Here is a 17,927-nt window from a genome sequence, read left to right on the forward strand (position 1 = left end):
TCACCAGCTACATGACCTTGAGCTCCTTTTGAAGCCTTAGTTTCCTCGTCCGTAAAATGGGGACGATGATTTCCGTCTCATGGGATTATTGGGCGATTAAGCGAGCTTCTGCCTCTCCAGCGCTGAGCGCCTGGCAGGCAACAGGGGAAGCCCTCCAAGAGGTTTGGACTGGTGGCTCTCAACCCGCATGCTTCTGCCCCCTAGGGGACATTTGGCAGTGTCTGTAGATATTCTGGGTTGTCACGACTGGGGAGGGGAATGCTACTGGCATCTAGTGGCAGAGCCCAGGGATGCGATTCAGCATCCTACAATGCACAGAATGGCCCCGATACAAAGAATTGTCCAGCCCCAAATGTCAGTATGAAGATGAAAAACCCTGGTCTAGGTTGATGTGGGCCAATAGAATATAACTCGAGCCACACATGTAATTTTAAATATCCCAGGAGCCACTTTTTCAATAAAAAGTTTCTAAATAAAATAAAATAAATGTTTAGAATTAAAAAAGGAAAAATAAACAGGTGACATTAATTTTAGTAGCAAATTTTATTTAACCCCATATATCCACAAATATTACCATTTCAACATGTAATCAGTAGAAATATCCCTCAGAGATATTTAAATTACCTTTTCCATGCCAGGTCCTTGAAATCTGGTGTGTATTTTGCACGCACAACACCTCTCAGTTCAGACTGGCCACACTTAAAGGGCGAGTGGCTGCTGTCCTGGGCAAGACAGGTTTCAATCAGATTATTCCTGAAGTTCTTAACACAGTGTCTATGTCCACTCATGGTGACCTTACCTGTTCGGTTCTTTTTTTTTTCCGTTTGACCTTGTGCCACTGACCACCACCCTCAGGAGACCTGTGCTCGGATCCTCCTCTATCGAGGTGCCAACAAGGATGTAAAGAATAACAACGGACAGACCCCCTTTCAGGTGCGAGGCTGTCAGCGCTGCTTGGGGGTCACGTCTGTGTTAGACGGGGGAGGATGGAGATGCAGGGGTGAAAGTTGGGGAAGGCAGCTGGCCGCAGACCTCACAGTGTTTCCTGCTCTCTCTCTTTCTCTCCTGCCTGCACCCCCCACCTCCCTGCACCCCTCCCCCCCAGGTGGCAGTGATTGCTGGGAATTTTGAACTAGGGGAGCTGATCCGAAACCACCGAGAACAGGACGTGGGTGAGTTAGGCGGGGCTGGCACTAAGGAGAGAAGCTGGGGTCCTGGGGGTGCACGGTGGGATGGGGGAGTCAGTGGATCTGATTTGGGGGCCAGGATTAGGGGAACATTTGAATTGTGGTAGGGGTACAGTTTCAGGCACTCCACTGTTTCTCATCTCTGTCTTTCTCCCCTCATGCCTCTCCCCCACCATCTCTTGCCCGCATGCCTTCCCCACCCACCTCTGTCTCCCTCTGGCCTCCTGCCACCGTGCCCTCTCAGTGCCCTTCCAGGAGTCCCCCAAGTACGCAGCCCGGCGACGGGGAACCCCAGGCGCAGGGCTGACGGTGCCCCCCGCGCTGCTCCGGGCCAACAGTGATACCAGCATGGCCCTGCCAGACTGGATGGTGTTTGCCGCCCCGGGGACCTCATCTGCCGGGGCTCCTGGCCCTACCTCAGGGCCTCAGGGCCAGTCGCAGCCCTCGGCCCCCAGCACCAAGCTCAGCAGCGGGACCCTCCGAAGTGCCAGCAGCCCCCGGGGCGCCCGGGCCCGCTCCCCATCCCGTGGGAGGCACCCCGAGGAGGCCAAGAGGCAGCCCCGTGGACGGCCCAGGTAGGGGAGGGCTCAGCCCTGGTCTCACAGACCCCATTCCAACTGAATCCCCTCCTCAGAACCACAGCTGCCCCTCCAGGCCAGCCCAGCTGCCTACCTCCTGTCCTGCATATGGCTGGTCTCCCATCCATCCAATTCAGTGATTCCCAACCTCAGACCACCAGATCTTTCTCCTGACCCTTGAAGAAGTGAAGGCATTGTGAACCACAGTCTTGCGCCCGTATCCAAATGCAGCAAAGTTTAGCTGAACACCTGCTCCATGTCAGGGGTCTGGAGGGGTACCCAAAAGAAATGTTAGTCCCAGCCTCTGAGGACAGACAGAAAGACAGGGCCAAGTGAGAGGAGGCTGGGGGTGGGTGAAGGAGTCAGGGAGGGGGTCTCAAGCTTGGAGAGGAGGCCTGAGGCGGGGAGGATGGGCAGGGGATATTCTCCGGTAGAGAGGCTGGGCTGACTCGAGGAGGATGAGATGGGGGGCTGTGGCTGGCTAGCATGTCCCGAGGACATTGGAGGGAGGAAGTTCATGGCAGGCTGGGAATGGCGGGCAGAGGAGTTGGAATCAACATGGGAGGAAGTTGGGAGTCGCTGAAGGCTCGTGAGCCAGGGATGACACAGTCGGAGCTGAGCTTCAGGAAGCTGAATCAGGCAGAGCGTGCAGGACTGTGGGAGTGGGCAGAGCCGGAAGCCAGGAGGCAGAAGAGGGGGCTGGGGAGCAGGAGTCGGCAGGCAGGGGGAGCCCCCAAGTGTCCTTTTCCCCCCATTCCCTGCTGAGGATACCAGAGCTGGAAAACACACTCAAACCCCTTCCCCCACTCTGATGCTCCATCTCCCCCCCCCCGACCCAAGGACCCCTGTTCTCCCAGAGGTGCCCCCTCCCTCCACTCTCCCCTGCCTCTCATGCCCTCTGTGTATGCAGCTCCAGCGGAACACCCCGGGAAGGGCCAGCTGGGGGCACAGGGGGCTCAGGGGGGCCCGGGGGCTCCCTGGGCAGCCGCGGGAGACGCCGGAAGCTCTACTCAGCAGTCCCTGGACGCTCCTTCATGGCTGTGAAGTCCTACCAGGCCCAAGCCGAGGGGGAGATCTCCCTGAGCAAGGGCGAGAAGATCAAAGGTACTGGGGCCTGGCTGGGCTGTAGGCGAGGCATGGGCAGCTGAACGAACTCCTCAAGGAGAGGCCCATCCGTGACAAATAGTTCTCCAGCACCTAGGCTGTCCAGGGCACGCTGGAGACCTCTGAGAGCCCTAGGTGCCCCTTCCACCTCAGAAGAGCAGGAAGGGCAGCTGGGACCAGGAGGGGCGCTGTTAGGCAAAACAGGGATATGAGCGTTTGTGGGATGCCAACACCAGCCAAGTAGCTCCTGGAGCGCTTCCCCCAAGTGGTCCCATCTCACTATGACTGCCCTTTCAGGAGGGTGTCATGAGCCCATCTTATGGCTGGAGGAGTGGAGCCTTAAATGAGTGAAATGACTTGCCTGAGGTCCTCAGTCCGAGCCCATGGTCTTTCCAACTACCTTGTGTGGAGCATGAGGCCAAGTTGCTTCGACTTCACCTCCTGCCTCTGCCAGGTGTTCTCATCTGAGAAATGGGGTGGTGTCCATTTCCTGGGGCTCTGATGAGATGGCGGGTGGGTGAAACCTGGTCCATGCTGAGGGCTCCCTCAGCAGAGGCTGCTGTCATGGAGGTCTGCATCTCTTTGGTTTTCCTGTCTTCATCTGGAAAACCATGCCAGGATCCCCCATGTGTGCAGACTCCGCAGGGCTGTTGACATGTATTCTTGGATAGAATGGTGCTTTGGAGACAGGAAGCACCCTGCAGATGTGGTAGTTAATTCCAGGCTGAGGAACAAATCTTTGCCTGACACCCAGCTGCAGAGGAGCTGACTAGCATAGAGACTGAGAGCCAGGCTGCCTGGGTTCAAATCCTAGCTCCATCACTTCCCAGCTGGGCAACCTCAGGCAAGTGATTTCTCTGGGCCTCAGTTTCCTCGTCTGTACAATGGGACCCTTGCAGGGATTAAAAGAGTAAGTTCACATAAAGCCCTTAGAACCATGATTCACACATAATAAGCACCAGTCATCATTATCATAAGCAGTCCCCACTATAGGCTCTTAGAGGAGAGAGACCCTAGGCGCTGGGAAAGTTGGAGAGAGGGTCCTCCCATAGGAGACAGTTTAAGTGGCTCTTGAAGGCTGTTCAGGGATCAGAGTATCAGGCAGGTTGTGTAACTGCATCTGTTGTGAAGTCTACTCCCTCTCACCTGAGTTTCTGAAGACAAGGTCACATATCGCCAAGGTCTGGGTCTCCAGGACCCAGTTCAATGACCCAGCACCCAGGAGGCCTCGATGCATACCTGCTGAGTGAATGAATGAGTAACTGTGGGGGCTGGGGCAGTGCCTCTGGAGGCAGCATGCCTGGTGTGTGTGTGTGTGTGTGTGTGTGTGTGTGTATAGGGGGGTCGGGTCTGTGCTTTGAAGGATGCAAAAGGAGGAAGCTGAGGCCAGGGTGAGGGACCCACAGACAGAGGGTCACAGGCTGTCTCTTCCATGTGTCTTTCTGAACTTCAAGCCCAGTCATTCTCTGCACTGCCCTGTTTTCAGGTCCTTCCCTTTCATTAGAAGATGCTTAATTGCCTCAAAGCACGCCCACATCCACGATGTCACTGAGCTTTGCCACAGCCCAGTGAGGTCCCAGGCTCCCTCTGCTCTCAGGATCAAAGCCCGGTGCCTTAGCCTGACTTGCACATCCCTCCTCTGCCCACCCACCAACTTCATCTCATGTTACTCTTTCCTTCACCTGCAGGGTTCCTGGGACCTCATCCTCCTTTCCATCCCTCAGATGCCCCATGTGCTTTTCCATACCAAGCCCTTGGCTCATGCTGTTCCTTCTTCTTGGAAAACCTTTCCTCCCTCTCTTTGCCTCCTCAACTCCTAGCATCCTTCAGGTCTCAGCCCATGTGTCACATCCTCTGGGATGCCTTCCTGGTTCCCCTTTGCCATTGCATTTATATATTCCCATCTGACCTTTCTCCAAACACCCTGTCCTTTTATCCTGTGTCTAGCCTGACGTCCAATTCATGACTGGCACTAAGTACATATTTGTTTGATGAATGAATAATTGATTTCATGACCACCCAGCCAAGCACGGCAGAGCCAGCCAAGAACCTGGACCCCTTGACACCCCATCTCTTGCTCTCTTCCATGACCTTGAGTGTCTCCTCGATTTGGTCTCCCCAGATTCTCTCAGAGGAGGTGGTTTGTGCAGGGAAAAGCATCAGATTGTCCCAACCCCAATCCTAGCATGGCTCGAGCCATCCCTAAGCAAAAGATTTTTCTGCTCTAGCTTCAACTTTCTCTGTAAAATGGGAAATCAGTTGTTCCCTACCGGCTAGGTGTAAGGATCAGATGAGTGGAGTACGTGAAGGACAGAGTGGAGACAGAGCTGTGAAAAATGCTGTATTAATGGAAGGCTGTGTGCTTGTTACTGTCACTGTCACCATCATCCGAAATGGCAGCAACAAAGTGCTTGAGCAGAGAGGTAGCAAAACATGAGTGACTAAAAGCATTTGCTCTGGAAATGGACAGAGCTGTGTTCAAATCCAGGCTCTGTCAGTTGTAAGCTTGTGCAGATGACCTCGGCAATCTGAGCCTCAGCCTCCCTACCCATAAAATGGGGCTAATGTAAGTGCCCCTCTGAGGGTCCTGGCCCCAAGTGAGAGCTGGATAAGCATTAGCTGTCCCTGCTGCCCATCTTTGCTGTAGCACGTAGCAGGGTAGCAGGCTGTCATCGGTCAGTGTGTGCTTGGTGGCTAAGAGGCGTGGCAGGAAGGGGCTTCCAGTGGAGAGAAAGAAAGAGGTGATTCTAATCTATTCTCCCTCTAGAGCCAGGGGAATCAAAGAGAGGCAGAAGGAGGGGTCTGGGAACAGATGACAAAAAATTAAGTGGCAAGGAGATGGTGGGAAGTGGCAGGGGCAGTGATGAGGGTGTAAAACTTGATCTAGGGGCCTAGGAGGGTTTAGGGCAATTACAGAACAACTGAGCTGTGTCCAGTTACCAGGGGAGAGGAGAGCCATTTGTGGACATGTCCCTAACCTGTGAAGACTGTCTTATGGGACAAGGCTCTTTTCCCCATTGCCTCGTGATGTCCTCATTCGTTCCAAGAAGCTAATATGCAGGAAAGACATGATTTGTTTCTCCCTCTTCCCCCTTCTTGGGACATTTATTAAGGATGCCCTTGGGCTAGGTTCTTAGGTGCTGAGAATTGGGGAAAGGCTGTGCATCAAGTATTGGGAGTGGGCAGGGGGGAGTGGGGGTGGGCAGCATGGAAATGTAGAGATGTCTCTATGTCCCTGCTCCCCATCCAGTGCTTAGCATCGGGGAAGGAGGCTTCTGGGAAGGCCAGGTCAAAGGTCGCATTGGCTGGTTCCCCTCTGACTGCCTGGAAGAGGTGGCAAACCGCTCCCAGGAGGGAAAGCAAGGTAATGAGGAACAATTGTCCCCTAGGGTTCTGTCCATTACTTCCCCCCTTGATGTGGGTGGGTGCTTGGAGGTAGAAGGGGGACCCCTGGGAGCGGGCCCATGGTTTCCAGACTGAGGGTCCAAGGTCGTCCTTTGTCCCCCTGCAGAAAGCCGAAGTGACAAGGCAAAGAGACTCTTCCGGCATTATACCGTGGGCTCCTATGACAGCTTTGATGCCCCAAGGTAAATGTCCTTACACCCTCGGATGCCCCTCACACCCCAACCTCCCTGACACTCCACCTTTTAAATATCTCCACCACCTCTAGCCCTTTCTTGTCTGCTCCCTCTAAAGTCTGATCCAAGGGGTAGGGGAAGGCAGACTTAGCTTCAGACCACACAGCCCAACCCCAAACCATCTTTGGCAGCCACTAAGACTGCCCAGCTCTGGGGTAGCCAGAGACAAAAGAGGTGGATGGAGCAGGGTGGGGATGCCTGGGGAGCTGGGGAGCTCGTGTGTATGGCTGGCTGGAGGCTCCAGTCTCCTTCATGTGCCCCATCTCTGTGCGGTCCTGTGCAGTGGAAGTGTATGCAATCCCATGCCTGCACCGGTATGGGAAGGGGAGCGGGCAGAGCCGGGCCATGCCGGGTAGGGTCGGAGAGAAGGCACACTGACACCTTTCCCCTCCCTGGCTGCTGGCTGACTTGCTTCGGAAGCTTAATGGATGGGATTGGCCCAGGGAGGTGAGAGGGGAGGGGAAGGGAGGGGATGGGGTCAGAAACGGGAAGGAAGGGGTGCCTGGGGGTGTATGGACTATGGATGTGTGCACGACCAGAGCTGAAGTTTCCCTGTGTGTGAACGTCTTCCACAGGCGCGCGTCCCTGTACGGATTCCCTGAGTGTGTTCTTGCCCATGTCTCTGTAGGTGCACATGACATGCGTCTGGGTGCATGTGTGGCTGGAGGCCGCTAGATGTGTAGCCCTGTGCATATGCCTGTGACAGCGAGAGGGTCTGTCTTATTCATATAGATAGGTGCATTTGTGGCTGTCATTTATGGGTGCATGATTGTGGCTAATCGTGCAGCTGGCTCTGCACATCTATTTCTCTGAATCTGCGTGTCTGAGAATGAGGGTCCATGTTTCCAGAGATGTCCAGTGTGTCTGCTTACCACATGTGGACAGGTGGGTCTCTGCACACGCCTGTTCCTCTTAATGCATGTCACTGTGTGTGTGTGCATTAACACATAAAATTGTGTGCATGCATTTACATCTGTCTGATCTGGAATACAGGACCTGGGGTGTTGGGGGAGGGGAGGGCAGAAAAGCGGAGGATTCCGGGGCTTGGGCTTCCAGAAGGGCAAGGCTGTGGGGAAGGGAGGGTCATAAATGGGCATCTTAAAGAGACACCCTCCCTCACCGCTCCCCCTAATCCAGGGAAGGGTCTCCTTGTTCGTAGCATCCTTCCATTAAATGTGTCCAAACCTATGTGTCTGTGTTCTGGCCAGTGGGGATGGGTCGGGAGTGGGAAGAGGAGAAATGACAATATGGGAAGGGAGGGTGAGACTGGGGTGCCACCCTGCGCCCCGAGTGTCTGAGGCGCTTGACCATTGTGCATGTTCGCCTGGCACGTCTCCGGCTCTGGGCACTGGGTGAGTATTGAGGTCCCCTACTCTGAGTCTCCCCATCAGCCTCTGCTTCTTGTCGCTGTCAGTGTCTCTGGGTCTCGCCTTGGCTTTGGTTTGGGAATCAATTGCTCTACCAATTTGATGGGGGTGGTCCCTCTCATCCTCAGCTTCTTCCATCTCCTCCCTCTAGCTCTGTCTTTTCAAGTGCATTTTCTCCCCCTTGTGCCCACTGGCATGTGCTGCTGCTGTGTGTGTGGTGTGTCTGAGCTTCTCCTCCTGCTTCCTCCCTGCTCTCCTCGACCCTGTCTGGGGTGGCCTGGCTTGTGTTGTGACCCTGCATCCCTGCTGGAGCTGTGCAGTCCTGCCACGTGTAGTCCCTCCTGGCCTGTGCTGCCCTCTCTCCTCTCCCTGGGGGTCTGCGGCTCTCGTGTGAGCTGTAGTGTATGGATGTCCCTCCGCCTGGGATTCTTGGTGGGGGAGGGGTGTCTCTCACTGCTCTGGCGCTCAGTCTGAACGTCCTGGCCTTCCGTTTTCCGGCCTTCCAGACTGTCTTGGGGTGCATCGTGTGTTGGTCTGCGGTGGGGAGCTCTATGTCCCTTCCTGGGGCCTCTCTCACCGCGGTGTCCGTGCTGGGGAAGTGGGGCTCGGTCCGCGCGTCCCCGCACGCGGTTGCGAGGCATCTTGTGTGATGTTGTGCGTCCCTCTCCCTGCTCTCCCTCTCTCTGCACCTGCGCGGGAGGGCTCTGGAGGGGGGAGGGGGGTTAAGGGGGGGCCCAGACCGGAAGTGCCTCCCCTTCTCCTCCCCCGGCGCCTCGCCCCTCCCCCTTCTCCCGCCAAGGGGGCCCCCGCGTTCCCCTCCCGGCCCCCTCCCCCCTGCCCGGCCCCCTCCACCGCCCGGCGCAGGACGCCAAGGGGTTAAGCCTCGCGCCCGCCGCCCGCCTCCGGAGCTGTCCGCGGTGCTGAAGCCGGCGCCGTCCGCGGTCCTCGCGCTCCCGCCGCGGCCCGACCCCGCGCCCCGCGCCCCGCGCCCCCGCGCCCCCCGGCATGTGAGCCCCCGGCCCTGCCCTCCCTCCCGCGGGAGGGTGCGCGCCCCCTCCCCCTCCCCCCTCCCGGCGCGGGTCAGCATGAGGCGGGGCCTGGGGGCCCGGACACGGGGGTTCGGCCGAGCGGGGACGGGGACGCGGCGGCGGCGGGGGCGGCCGGCACCGGGACCGGGGCCGGGGCCCGGGCCGCGGCGGCGATGGCTTTGTCTGCGGTCGGCGGCGGCGGGGGTCTCGGGGGCGGCCCCGGTGGGGGCTCCTTGCCGCAGCCGCCCCCCGCGCTCTCCTCCAGCTGGCCGGCCCTGGGGCCCCGGCGGCGCAGCGTCTGGTACATCTACAGGTAACGGAGTGCGCCGCCCCTTTTCTCCGCGGCCCGACCAGGAGGCCCCGGCCCGCTGTGACGACCCTCCCCTAGCCGCTAATCTCGGACCTCTGGGACTCCTCCCCTGCCCCCAAGCCGCCCCCTCCGCTCCTCTCCCCTAACCTTCTCTCCGCACTAAACCCTTTCGCGACCCCTCTTCTCAACCCTTCTTTTTCTGTCTCCTCCCTGGGCCGCTCTCCCCCAGCGCCCCCCCCCCAACCCGCCCCGCACACATTCCTCAGCCCCCTCACAGGCCCTTCCAGGCCCCCTTCAGCTCTTCCTCTGAGACCTTCACCAAAGTCAGGTCCTCCAAAGGGACTCCACTCCAAGGTTCGGCCCCCACTTGCCCTTTCTGCCACCCTTAGCGCCCCAGCTCTGTGGAGCCCTCCCCTCAGGTGCCTACACCCCAGGCCCGCGTTCCTCTGATCCCTATATCCCCACAGCCCTTCACGGAGTTGGCAAGTCCCCCCATTCATACCCCTCTCTCCCATTCACAGTCATTCCCCCCCCATCACACACGCATCCCGCCCCCGGCCTCCCCTCCCCTCCTCTTTTTCCGCTGCGTGTCACTGTGCGACTGTGCGTGTGTCCGTGTGGCTGTGTCGGTGTGCGTGCGTGTGTGTGGCTGCCTGCAGCCGTGTGTGTGTGTGTGTGTGTGCGTGTGTGTGTGTGTGTGTATGTGTGTGCATGCGCGTATGTTTGAGAGACACTGATGGAGAGATGGTGGGCTCTCAGCCCACCCCCCAACTGTGTCCATCTGTGTGTCCCTGTTTGACGGCGTCTGTCTCTGTGTGTGACTTGGAGCCATAGCGAGGCTGTCTGGGGACTCGTGTGTTTGTGTGTGCATGTGTGTGTGTGTGTGTGTGTGTGAGAGAGAGAGAGAGAGAGAGAGGGAGAGAGAGATGAAGTGGGTCTGTCCCAGGGACTGCGGCTGTGTTTCCCAGCACCCACCCTCCTTTGCCAGGCCTGTCCTCCCCACTACAAACCCCTTCACCAGTCTCTCTGTGTGTCTCTGTCCCCATGCGCCCCTCTCCCTGCCCCCAGGGGGTCTGTGCCTGTGTGGGGCACGTGTGCTGAGACACGGCTGAGCTTCTGCACGGGGAGCTGCATCTGCTTGTGTGTGCCACTTCTCAGCATGGGAGGGGGCTGGCCTCCCTTCGTGGGGGCCTCTGTGCAGGCTGTGGAGAGGACCGTGGAGATGGGTACATGGGGAGGGGCTGAGTACCGGAGGGGGCGCCTTGTACAGCCGCTGGCTCTGGACTGTGGGCTCCTGTGTGTGTGAGAGGGACCTTTGAGGTGGGGGTGGGGGGAGTGGACGCTGCTGCAGTCTCTGTGTGTGGGATCCGGCGAACAAGAGCTGGCTGCTGAGCTCCAGAGGCTGCTCAGGGTCGTGAGGGATGGCCTGGGGGAGAGCATTGTGTGTGCTCCCGCAGGGCAGGTAGTCAGCAATACGGAGCATGAATGGGGTGCTGCGTGGGTAGCGAACACTGGGGCAGGGGGCGGGGTTAGAAGGTCTGGGTAGGAGGGTGGCGGGCCGATAATGGAACCTGGGAGAGTCAGGGGGGAGGAGTGGGGAATACCGGAGCATGGAGTGTGTGTGGAGTGTGCGGAGACAGGGGGTGAGGAGGGAATGCAGGAAATGTGAAGAGGCTTTGGGGGTGGGGATTTAGGCAGTTTAGAGAGAGGATGCAGAGAATGTAAATGAAATGCAGCTGCAAGTAAAAGGAGGCGGAAGGAAGGGTGTGTGATGAAGTGAACTGAGGATGCAAAAGTAGGAGGAGGTTTCCACGGATGAGAAGGAGTATGAAAGAAACCTAGTTGCTGAAGGGGACCTCATGGAGTTCTGTACGGAGGTGCAAGAGGGTGTGGGAGGGATGAGGGCAAGGGAGAGGGAGAGGTGCCCTGAGATGGGTGAAGAGGTCACAAAAGTCTGAGGAAGACACTTTGGGAAAGATACGGGGTGTGATGAGGGCTTGCGGCGCTGCGATGATCTGGGGGGGTGGACATTATTGGGGTGTCTGGGCTGCCTGTGGGGCATTCAAATCTTGGCGTTGACATTCTTCTAGGTGCTGTAATCTTGAGCAAGTTGTTTCTCTGTGCCTCACTTTCCTCATCAATAAAATGGAAAGGATAACAATCAACCCCTCCCAGGGGTGTTGTAAGGACTGAATGAATAAATAAATGTAAAGTGCTTGGAACACCATCTGGCATTCAGCAATGGTTCAATAAATGTTACTCGGTGTTGTGCTATTGGCAGAGCCTGGGATAAATTTCAGGCACTGGAGGGGCACGCTTACGGTGAATGTGGGGCAGATGTATTTGTGCTGGGGTATTTGGGTGCAGTGGAGTGGAGATTATTACTACTGCAGTTACTTTCTTGGGTATTGTTGAAGAATGTTATTCACTGTGTGACCTCAGGCAAGTTGCTTCACCTTTCTGTGCTTCTATCTCCTCATTTGTAAAGTGGAAATGGTACTTGTACCTACCTCAGAGGCTGGCTGTAGGAGAGAACTGTCATTTACCTGTGAGAGGCTTCAAATACTGCCTCGTGTGTAGCAAGTGCTTCTTCTTGGCATATGACGGATATGAGAGCTTTAGTGAATTGTATTGGGAGATGGGGTATTTGGGGAAGACGTATGTATGAAGTGTGAGGATAGTGTTGGGGTCAAAGAGAGATTCCAGGGGCAGGAGGGAAATGTGGAGAAGGCAGAGGTTGATGAAATTGCTGTAAATGAGGAGTAAGGGTGATCTGAAGAGCAATACTGGCTGCTGCGGGGCCCTGGAGGTCTGGAAGGGATGTGGGGGTACAAGGGCATGAGGTATCAGAGGAGGATGCTAGGTGATGTGGTGGGGACAGAGGAGTGTGTGATCAGGAGCAGGCAACTGTGACCTCTCAACTAACTGCTGTTGGCCGTGACCACTCGCTCTTTGAGCCTTCTTGGCCTCTTTCCTCTCCTCTCCTCCCCTCCCTCATGCCTTTCAACCCCTTTCCTCTTTCTCTTCCAACATCCCCTCTACTCAGCTACAAAGGTGGCTGATCCCTGGGTTGACTATAAGACCAGGAAGACACAGCGGGTACGGTGTGGATGTGTTTACTGGACCGTCATGAGCTCTGAGCAAGGGCAGTTGTGGACTAGGTCTACGTGTACATGCGTACTGTTGGGTACACCAAGTACAAGGAGTGGGAGTGGGGACAAGGCTGGCATTCACGCACAGAACACTATCCTTACATTACAAATATATGGATTTGACAGTGGAAGTCGTGGGGGTCATAGGAGTATAGAGGAGTACTTGTGTACGTAGAAGGGATGTGTGGTACCCAAATCCAGTAGGAGCACATTAAGGATTATTGGCGTATGCTGGGATGTGTTTAGGGGGGCGTGTTATGGGAGTAGACTGAGATCGAAGTGAGGGGGAGTTATTATTGGAGCATACTGGGATGTGTGGTGGTGTTACTGAAATATACTGGAGTATTCATGGAGAGCTGTTTTGCCGAATCTGTGGGGGTAGGTAATTGGAGTGCGCGGGGGGAGCATGCTTGGCTATTATTGTAGTGTATTAGGGCCCGTAGACATTATGGGGGTATGCCAAGGGGGTCTGTACATGTGCTGGGCCGGGTTTCAGACATGACTGCAGGCAGCTCTGGGCCCAGCAAGGGTGTGGGTTCTGATGGCTCTAGAAGATGTATCTAGGGGACTCTCAGGGGACTGGGGTTGGAACCAGAGTGTCTGGTATTCCTGTTGTGCCTGGAATGGAATGGATGTGTACCCCGAGGTGCACAATGGTGATGTCAAGAGTTTGGGGCTGTTATCTGAATGAGCCCCGAGTGGATGAGATGTTAAGGGTGTTAAGGTACATGGAATAGCTTCGAGTTTAAGTAAACTTTACTGAGTGTGTGAGCATGACCTGAATTGCTGGTGGGCTTTGGTGGCCTTACAGGGAACCCTCCCCATATTCATGCATAGTATGCATTTTGCTAGACTCTACCCACTGTGTGAAGGAGATCCATGTGAGCTAGACCAGGGAATAGATGTTAGCACTGTCTGCTAGAATTTTCCACAGCAGTGGAGATGTTCTGTATCTGTGCTGTCCAGCATGGTAGCCACTAGCTTCATGTGGCTGCTGGGCACTTTGAAACGTGGCTAGGGAGATGGTGGAACTGAATTTTTCAATTTAATCTTTAATTAATTTGCATATAAATAGCCACAGGCAGTTAGTGGCCACCATATTGGACAGTGCTGAATAAGCCATGTTACAGTATGCTTGGGGACCTGGGGAGGTGTTCCTGTAGTGTATATATAGGCAAGGATTTGGGAGAGGTAGCATCCAAGCACATGTGTCCTCTGGACCAAAAGACCAAAGAAAGGGAGCAAATTCTATGGTGCACTTACTATGTCCTCAGCACTGTGCTGAATGCTGTATATACAGAATTCCCACAGTGACCCTGTCAGGTAGGGCTTGTTGTCATCCCCCATTCTAGGTAAGGAAACCGAGGACCCAAAGGTTAAAGTCGTGGGCTCAAGGTCACAGACAGGAAGTGGCTCACAGGGGACTCCAGCCAGGCTGTCTGATGACATGGCAACTTCCTTCTCAAGCACAGTGGGCTCGGGAACTGCTTGCTGAATGGATGGGTGGATGGATGCACGGACGGATGAATGAGGAAAGAGTGAGTGGGAGAGCGAGCACTCCAGGTTCTGAGGGGGAGGCCTGTCAGGGCTGCTCTAGGCAGACGCACGTGGAGTGGCTGAGGAAGCTCCTCGGAGGTGGGTTGAATGGTTCTGGAGCTTGGGCTCGGGTCACCAGGTGGCTGATGGGGCACTGGCTCTATGTCTCATGATCCCTTTTCCACCCGCCCCACCCCTGCCCTTCCCCCACTCTCCCCTGCCAGCGATTACATCATTAAGGAGAAGACAGTTCTGCTGCAGAAGAAGGACAGTGAGGGGTTTGGGTTCGTGCTCCGGGGGGCCAAGGGTGAGTGCCAGCCGGGGAGGGGATGGAAGAAGGGCCCTTGACCCAGGGGGATGGACAGGGGAAGGGACCCTAGCCCACCCACCAGCCCACCCCAGGGTGCTGGTCCCTCAACTACGGTGAGGCCTCTGTGACTTGGGTCTGAGCCCCATCCCCTGCTCGGCCTCTCCACCCCCTCCCCTCCGACCCCGCCGGCTCCTCCCCATCTGCAGCGCAGACCCCCATCGAGGAGTTCACCCCCACCCCAGCCTTCCCGGCGCTGCAGTATCTGGAGTCAGTGGACGAGGGTGGTGTGGCATGGCGAGCTGGACTGCGAATGGGAGACTTCCTCATCGAGGTGAGTCCTGGCCCCCAGCCCCAGGGGCCTCTCCAAAGACCCAGCCTCTGCTCCACCTTCCACAGACACCTCGCTCTCCCCTGGGACCCTGATGACCATTCCCAGATCCTTCGTGATCCATGCCAGGATGTGGTTGCCCAAATCCAGATTCCCCTTTGGCACCAAGCTTCCCAGCCCCCTTGGTCTACCCTCTCCAGCCAGGCTCTGCTTTCTTAGTGATTCCATCTGAAAGCCTTTCTGAAGCATCTCAGAAGAGGACAGAGCTGTCCCCCAGGGCGCGCGCGCACACACAAACACACACACACACACACACACACACACACACACACACAATGTTGGAGGGCAAGGAGGGAAAGAGAGGCAAATAGGGTGGGCTTTGAAGCCAGGAGAGTTACAGGAACGGAGACCTTGTAAGAGGAGGGGCTGGTGGAGAGGGTCAGAGGGAGAGAAGGGTGACTGCCAGTGCCACAGACAGGGCAAGGCAGGAGAAGGCCACTTCTCTGGAGATTCTGAAATGGAAAGCATCTCTCTCCTCACTTCTTCGGTGTGGTTTGGGGGTGTCTGTGCTACAGGTGAATGGGCAGAATGTGGTGAAGGTTGGCCACCGACAGGTGGTGAACATGATCCGCCAAGGGGGCAACACCCTGATGGTCAAGGTGGTGATGGTCACAAGGCACCCGGACATGGATGAGGCTGTACATAAGAAAGGTGCATCTCTCTCCACTTGTGTGGCCAGGCCTGGGCCCCCTACTGCTACTAGACTAAGTCCCTCAGGATCCGTAATGGCCAAATGGCTCCTGCCACCAGCAGCAGCCTCCCCTTCCCCAACGCTGCTTGTTCACGACCCTCTGGGGAGGATCTTAGGCGGGGAGGGCTCAGCGCGCCGCCGGTAGCGGCTCTTTGAGCTCTCAGAGCACGGTAGTGGGCGGGGCCAGGTCCTGGGGTTTCTCTCCTGGTACTGATGCCAGACCCCACTGTCATTTTTTTTTCAGCACCCCAGCAGGCTAAGAGGCTCCCACCCCCAACCATCTCCCTGCGTTCCAAGTCTATGACCTCAGAGCTGGAGGAGATGGGTGAGCTCGTGGGGCTGCAGGAGCCCAGGTGCTGGGGAGGGAGAGGGGCAGAGGCGGGCTGGACCATCCCTTGAGTTTGTTAGTGATGTTAGTGACCAGGGGTCCTCGTTCTCATCCTGTCCCCAGTCCATGGGTCAGACTCTCTCTCTGGCCTGCGTGTGTGTCGCTGGGAAAGGGCATCTGAGAGTGGATTTCCCCTTGTCCTCTTATGTCTGTTTCTCTGTCTCAGGATCTCTCTCTGGGTCTCTCTGCGGGTCCCTGTTTCCTTTCTGGCTCCTCTCCATCTGTCCCACCTCACCCCATTCTCCATCTCTCCCTCCACCAGCTCTCCCCACCCCCACTAACAGACAGGAAGGCGAGCCCCTCCCTCCAGACAAGGCCGACTGGACCTGGGGTGTCCCGTTTCCCCTGACTGGGGTGGATCAGGCAGCTGACCGCCCCCACCCCGGGGCCCTGAGGGAGGCGGGCGTTCCAGAAAGGGGGCCCCTCGCCTCCCCCTGAAGTCCTAACTCTTGGCTCCTCTACTGCCTCTCCCCCGGGCTAGTCTCCCCCTGGAAGAAGAAGAGTGGTGAGTGGGCACAGGACTGGCGGGAGGGCCCCCGTCCCGATCCCGCCGGCGGACTCGCCCTTCCCCGATCCCGGCCCCTCACTGCCCCACACGCGCTTGCGCACGCCTGCTAGCCGTACCCGCTGGCCACGCCCGCTGGCCGAGCCCGCTCCGCCCCGCCCCCCGGGGGCGCCCCTGGGCTTCATCTGCATCCTTTTCCCACAGAGTACGAGCAGCAGCCTGCGCCGGTGCCCAGCATGGAGAAAAAGCGGACCGTGTATCAGATGGCTCTCAGTAAGATGGCCCAGCCCTGCTCCCCAGGCTGCCCATGCCCAAGACCCCAACTCCACGCCCCTTGGAGGGCTGCATCCGCTCCTTACCTTTTCCCGCCCGCGCATGCGCGCCCGTCAGCTGGTCACCTTCACACCCCAACTTTGCCCCAGCCATCAAGTGTGAGTTCCAACCACCTCTGCTCTGCCTTCAGCCTCTCCCCAGTCCCTTCTGCCCCCTCTCCACGCTCCCTCACACAATGGCTGTGCCCTACTTACCGCCCTCCCCTTCCCATCGCTGGGTCCTGCCTCCTGGACTGGAGATTGTGTCTCCTGTCCACTGGGATGGAGACAGGGGTGCCCTTTTCTGGTTCGTACAAGACACTGAATGGGCTCCCGGTAGCTCTGTCTCTGAGCCAGGCCAAAGCAAACTTCATTTCGCTGTCTCTCCGCCCCTCTCCCGCCTTCCTCCTAGACAAACTGGATGAAATTTTGGCGGCAGCTCAGCAGACCATCAGTGCAAGCGAGAGTCCTGGGCCTGGTGGCCTCGCGTCCCTGGGCAAACACCGACCCAAAGGCTTCTTTGCCACTGAGGTAGGCAGCCTGGTCTGGGGAACTGGGGACCTGGGAGGGAAGGAAGCTTGAGGTAGGGCAACTTGGAGCCTCTATCCTTCTCCTTGAAAACCTCTCCTGACTCCCATGTGTTTAATGCCCGTCCTAAAGGGGCACTGTACTTCCTGGGGTCCACTCCTTTCTCTCCACTCTGGGGGCCCCCTTTCCTCTCTACCTATCCTGTTCCTCCTTGTTGTTCCCCCAAATCCCATCTCTCTCACCTCCCTCCACTCTCCATCCCTACTCCTCACGTGTTCTCTCTCTTGTCCCACCTCTTCCTGTCCATCTCTGTCCCAGCTCAAGGGGATGTCATGGATGGAGCTCCCAGGCACAGGTCCAGCATGTAATAATAGGTCCTCAACAAGTGGTAGTTATTAAAATATTAATTATCACCTCCATCTCCGCTCTGCCTGCTAACCTATAGTGAATGTTGATCATATTTCTAACACTGTTTTTATGTGGATTACCTCATTCATTCCTTAGCATCATCCTAGGAGCCACACTCAGTTGTTATACAGAAGGGAAACTGAGGCTCAGAGAGGGAGCCAAGATTAAAACCCCAGGCAGTCAGGCAACTGATCTGTGGTCCACCCATGGCCCTGGCCCTTCCAATGGGGACCCGCTGGTCCCCCCCGCCCTGACTATCCTTCTCACTGGGCTGTACCCCTTCACAGGGACACATCCCACACCAGCCCTGCCCATGCCTCCCTCACCCTCCAGAGGTCACAGGCAGCACTACCTCTCTCTCAACACTTCTTTCTTCTCTGCCCAGCCCCTGCCCTCTGACGCCGCCCTCTGACCCCCTTTTCACAGGCCACACCCACCAGGTGGTGAAGGGTATATATAGCTCAATGGTAGAGCACCTGCTTAGCATGCACAAGATCC

The 17,927-nt window shown here is 57.0% G+C and overlaps 1 protein-coding gene across 1 annotated transcript in view; it reads left to right on the forward strand.

Annotated features, from left to right (window-relative positions):
• Positions 1-17,927, forward strand: part of SHANK1 (SH3 and multiple ankyrin repeat domains 1) — a 43,884-nt gene that overhangs the window by 11,835 nt on the left and 14,122 nt on the right. The window contains exons 9-20 of the mRNA XM_072968551.1: positions 856-933; positions 1,106-1,172; positions 1,432-1,762; positions 2,676-2,869; positions 6,120-6,233; positions 6,381-6,456; positions 14,125-14,207; positions 14,417-14,541; positions 15,114-15,249; positions 15,534-15,614; positions 16,387-16,455; positions 16,906-17,024. Coding sequence (XP_072824652.1) covers positions 856-933; positions 1,106-1,172; positions 1,432-1,762; positions 2,676-2,869; positions 6,120-6,233; positions 6,381-6,456; positions 14,125-14,207; positions 14,417-14,541; positions 15,114-15,249; positions 15,534-15,614; positions 16,387-16,455; positions 16,906-17,024 — 1,473 coding nt within the window. The remainder of the gene's footprint in view (positions 1-855; positions 934-1,105; positions 1,173-1,431; positions 1,763-2,675; positions 2,870-6,119; positions 6,234-6,380; positions 6,457-14,124; positions 14,208-14,416; positions 14,542-15,113; positions 15,250-15,533; positions 15,615-16,386; positions 16,456-16,905; positions 17,025-17,927) is intronic.

Source organism: Vicugna pacos, chromosome 9 (genome assembly GCF_048564905.1).
Source record: "Vicugna pacos chromosome 9, VicPac4, whole genome shotgun sequence".
Classification (NCBI taxonomy): Eukaryota; Metazoa; Chordata; class Mammalia; order Artiodactyla; family Camelidae; genus Vicugna; species Vicugna pacos.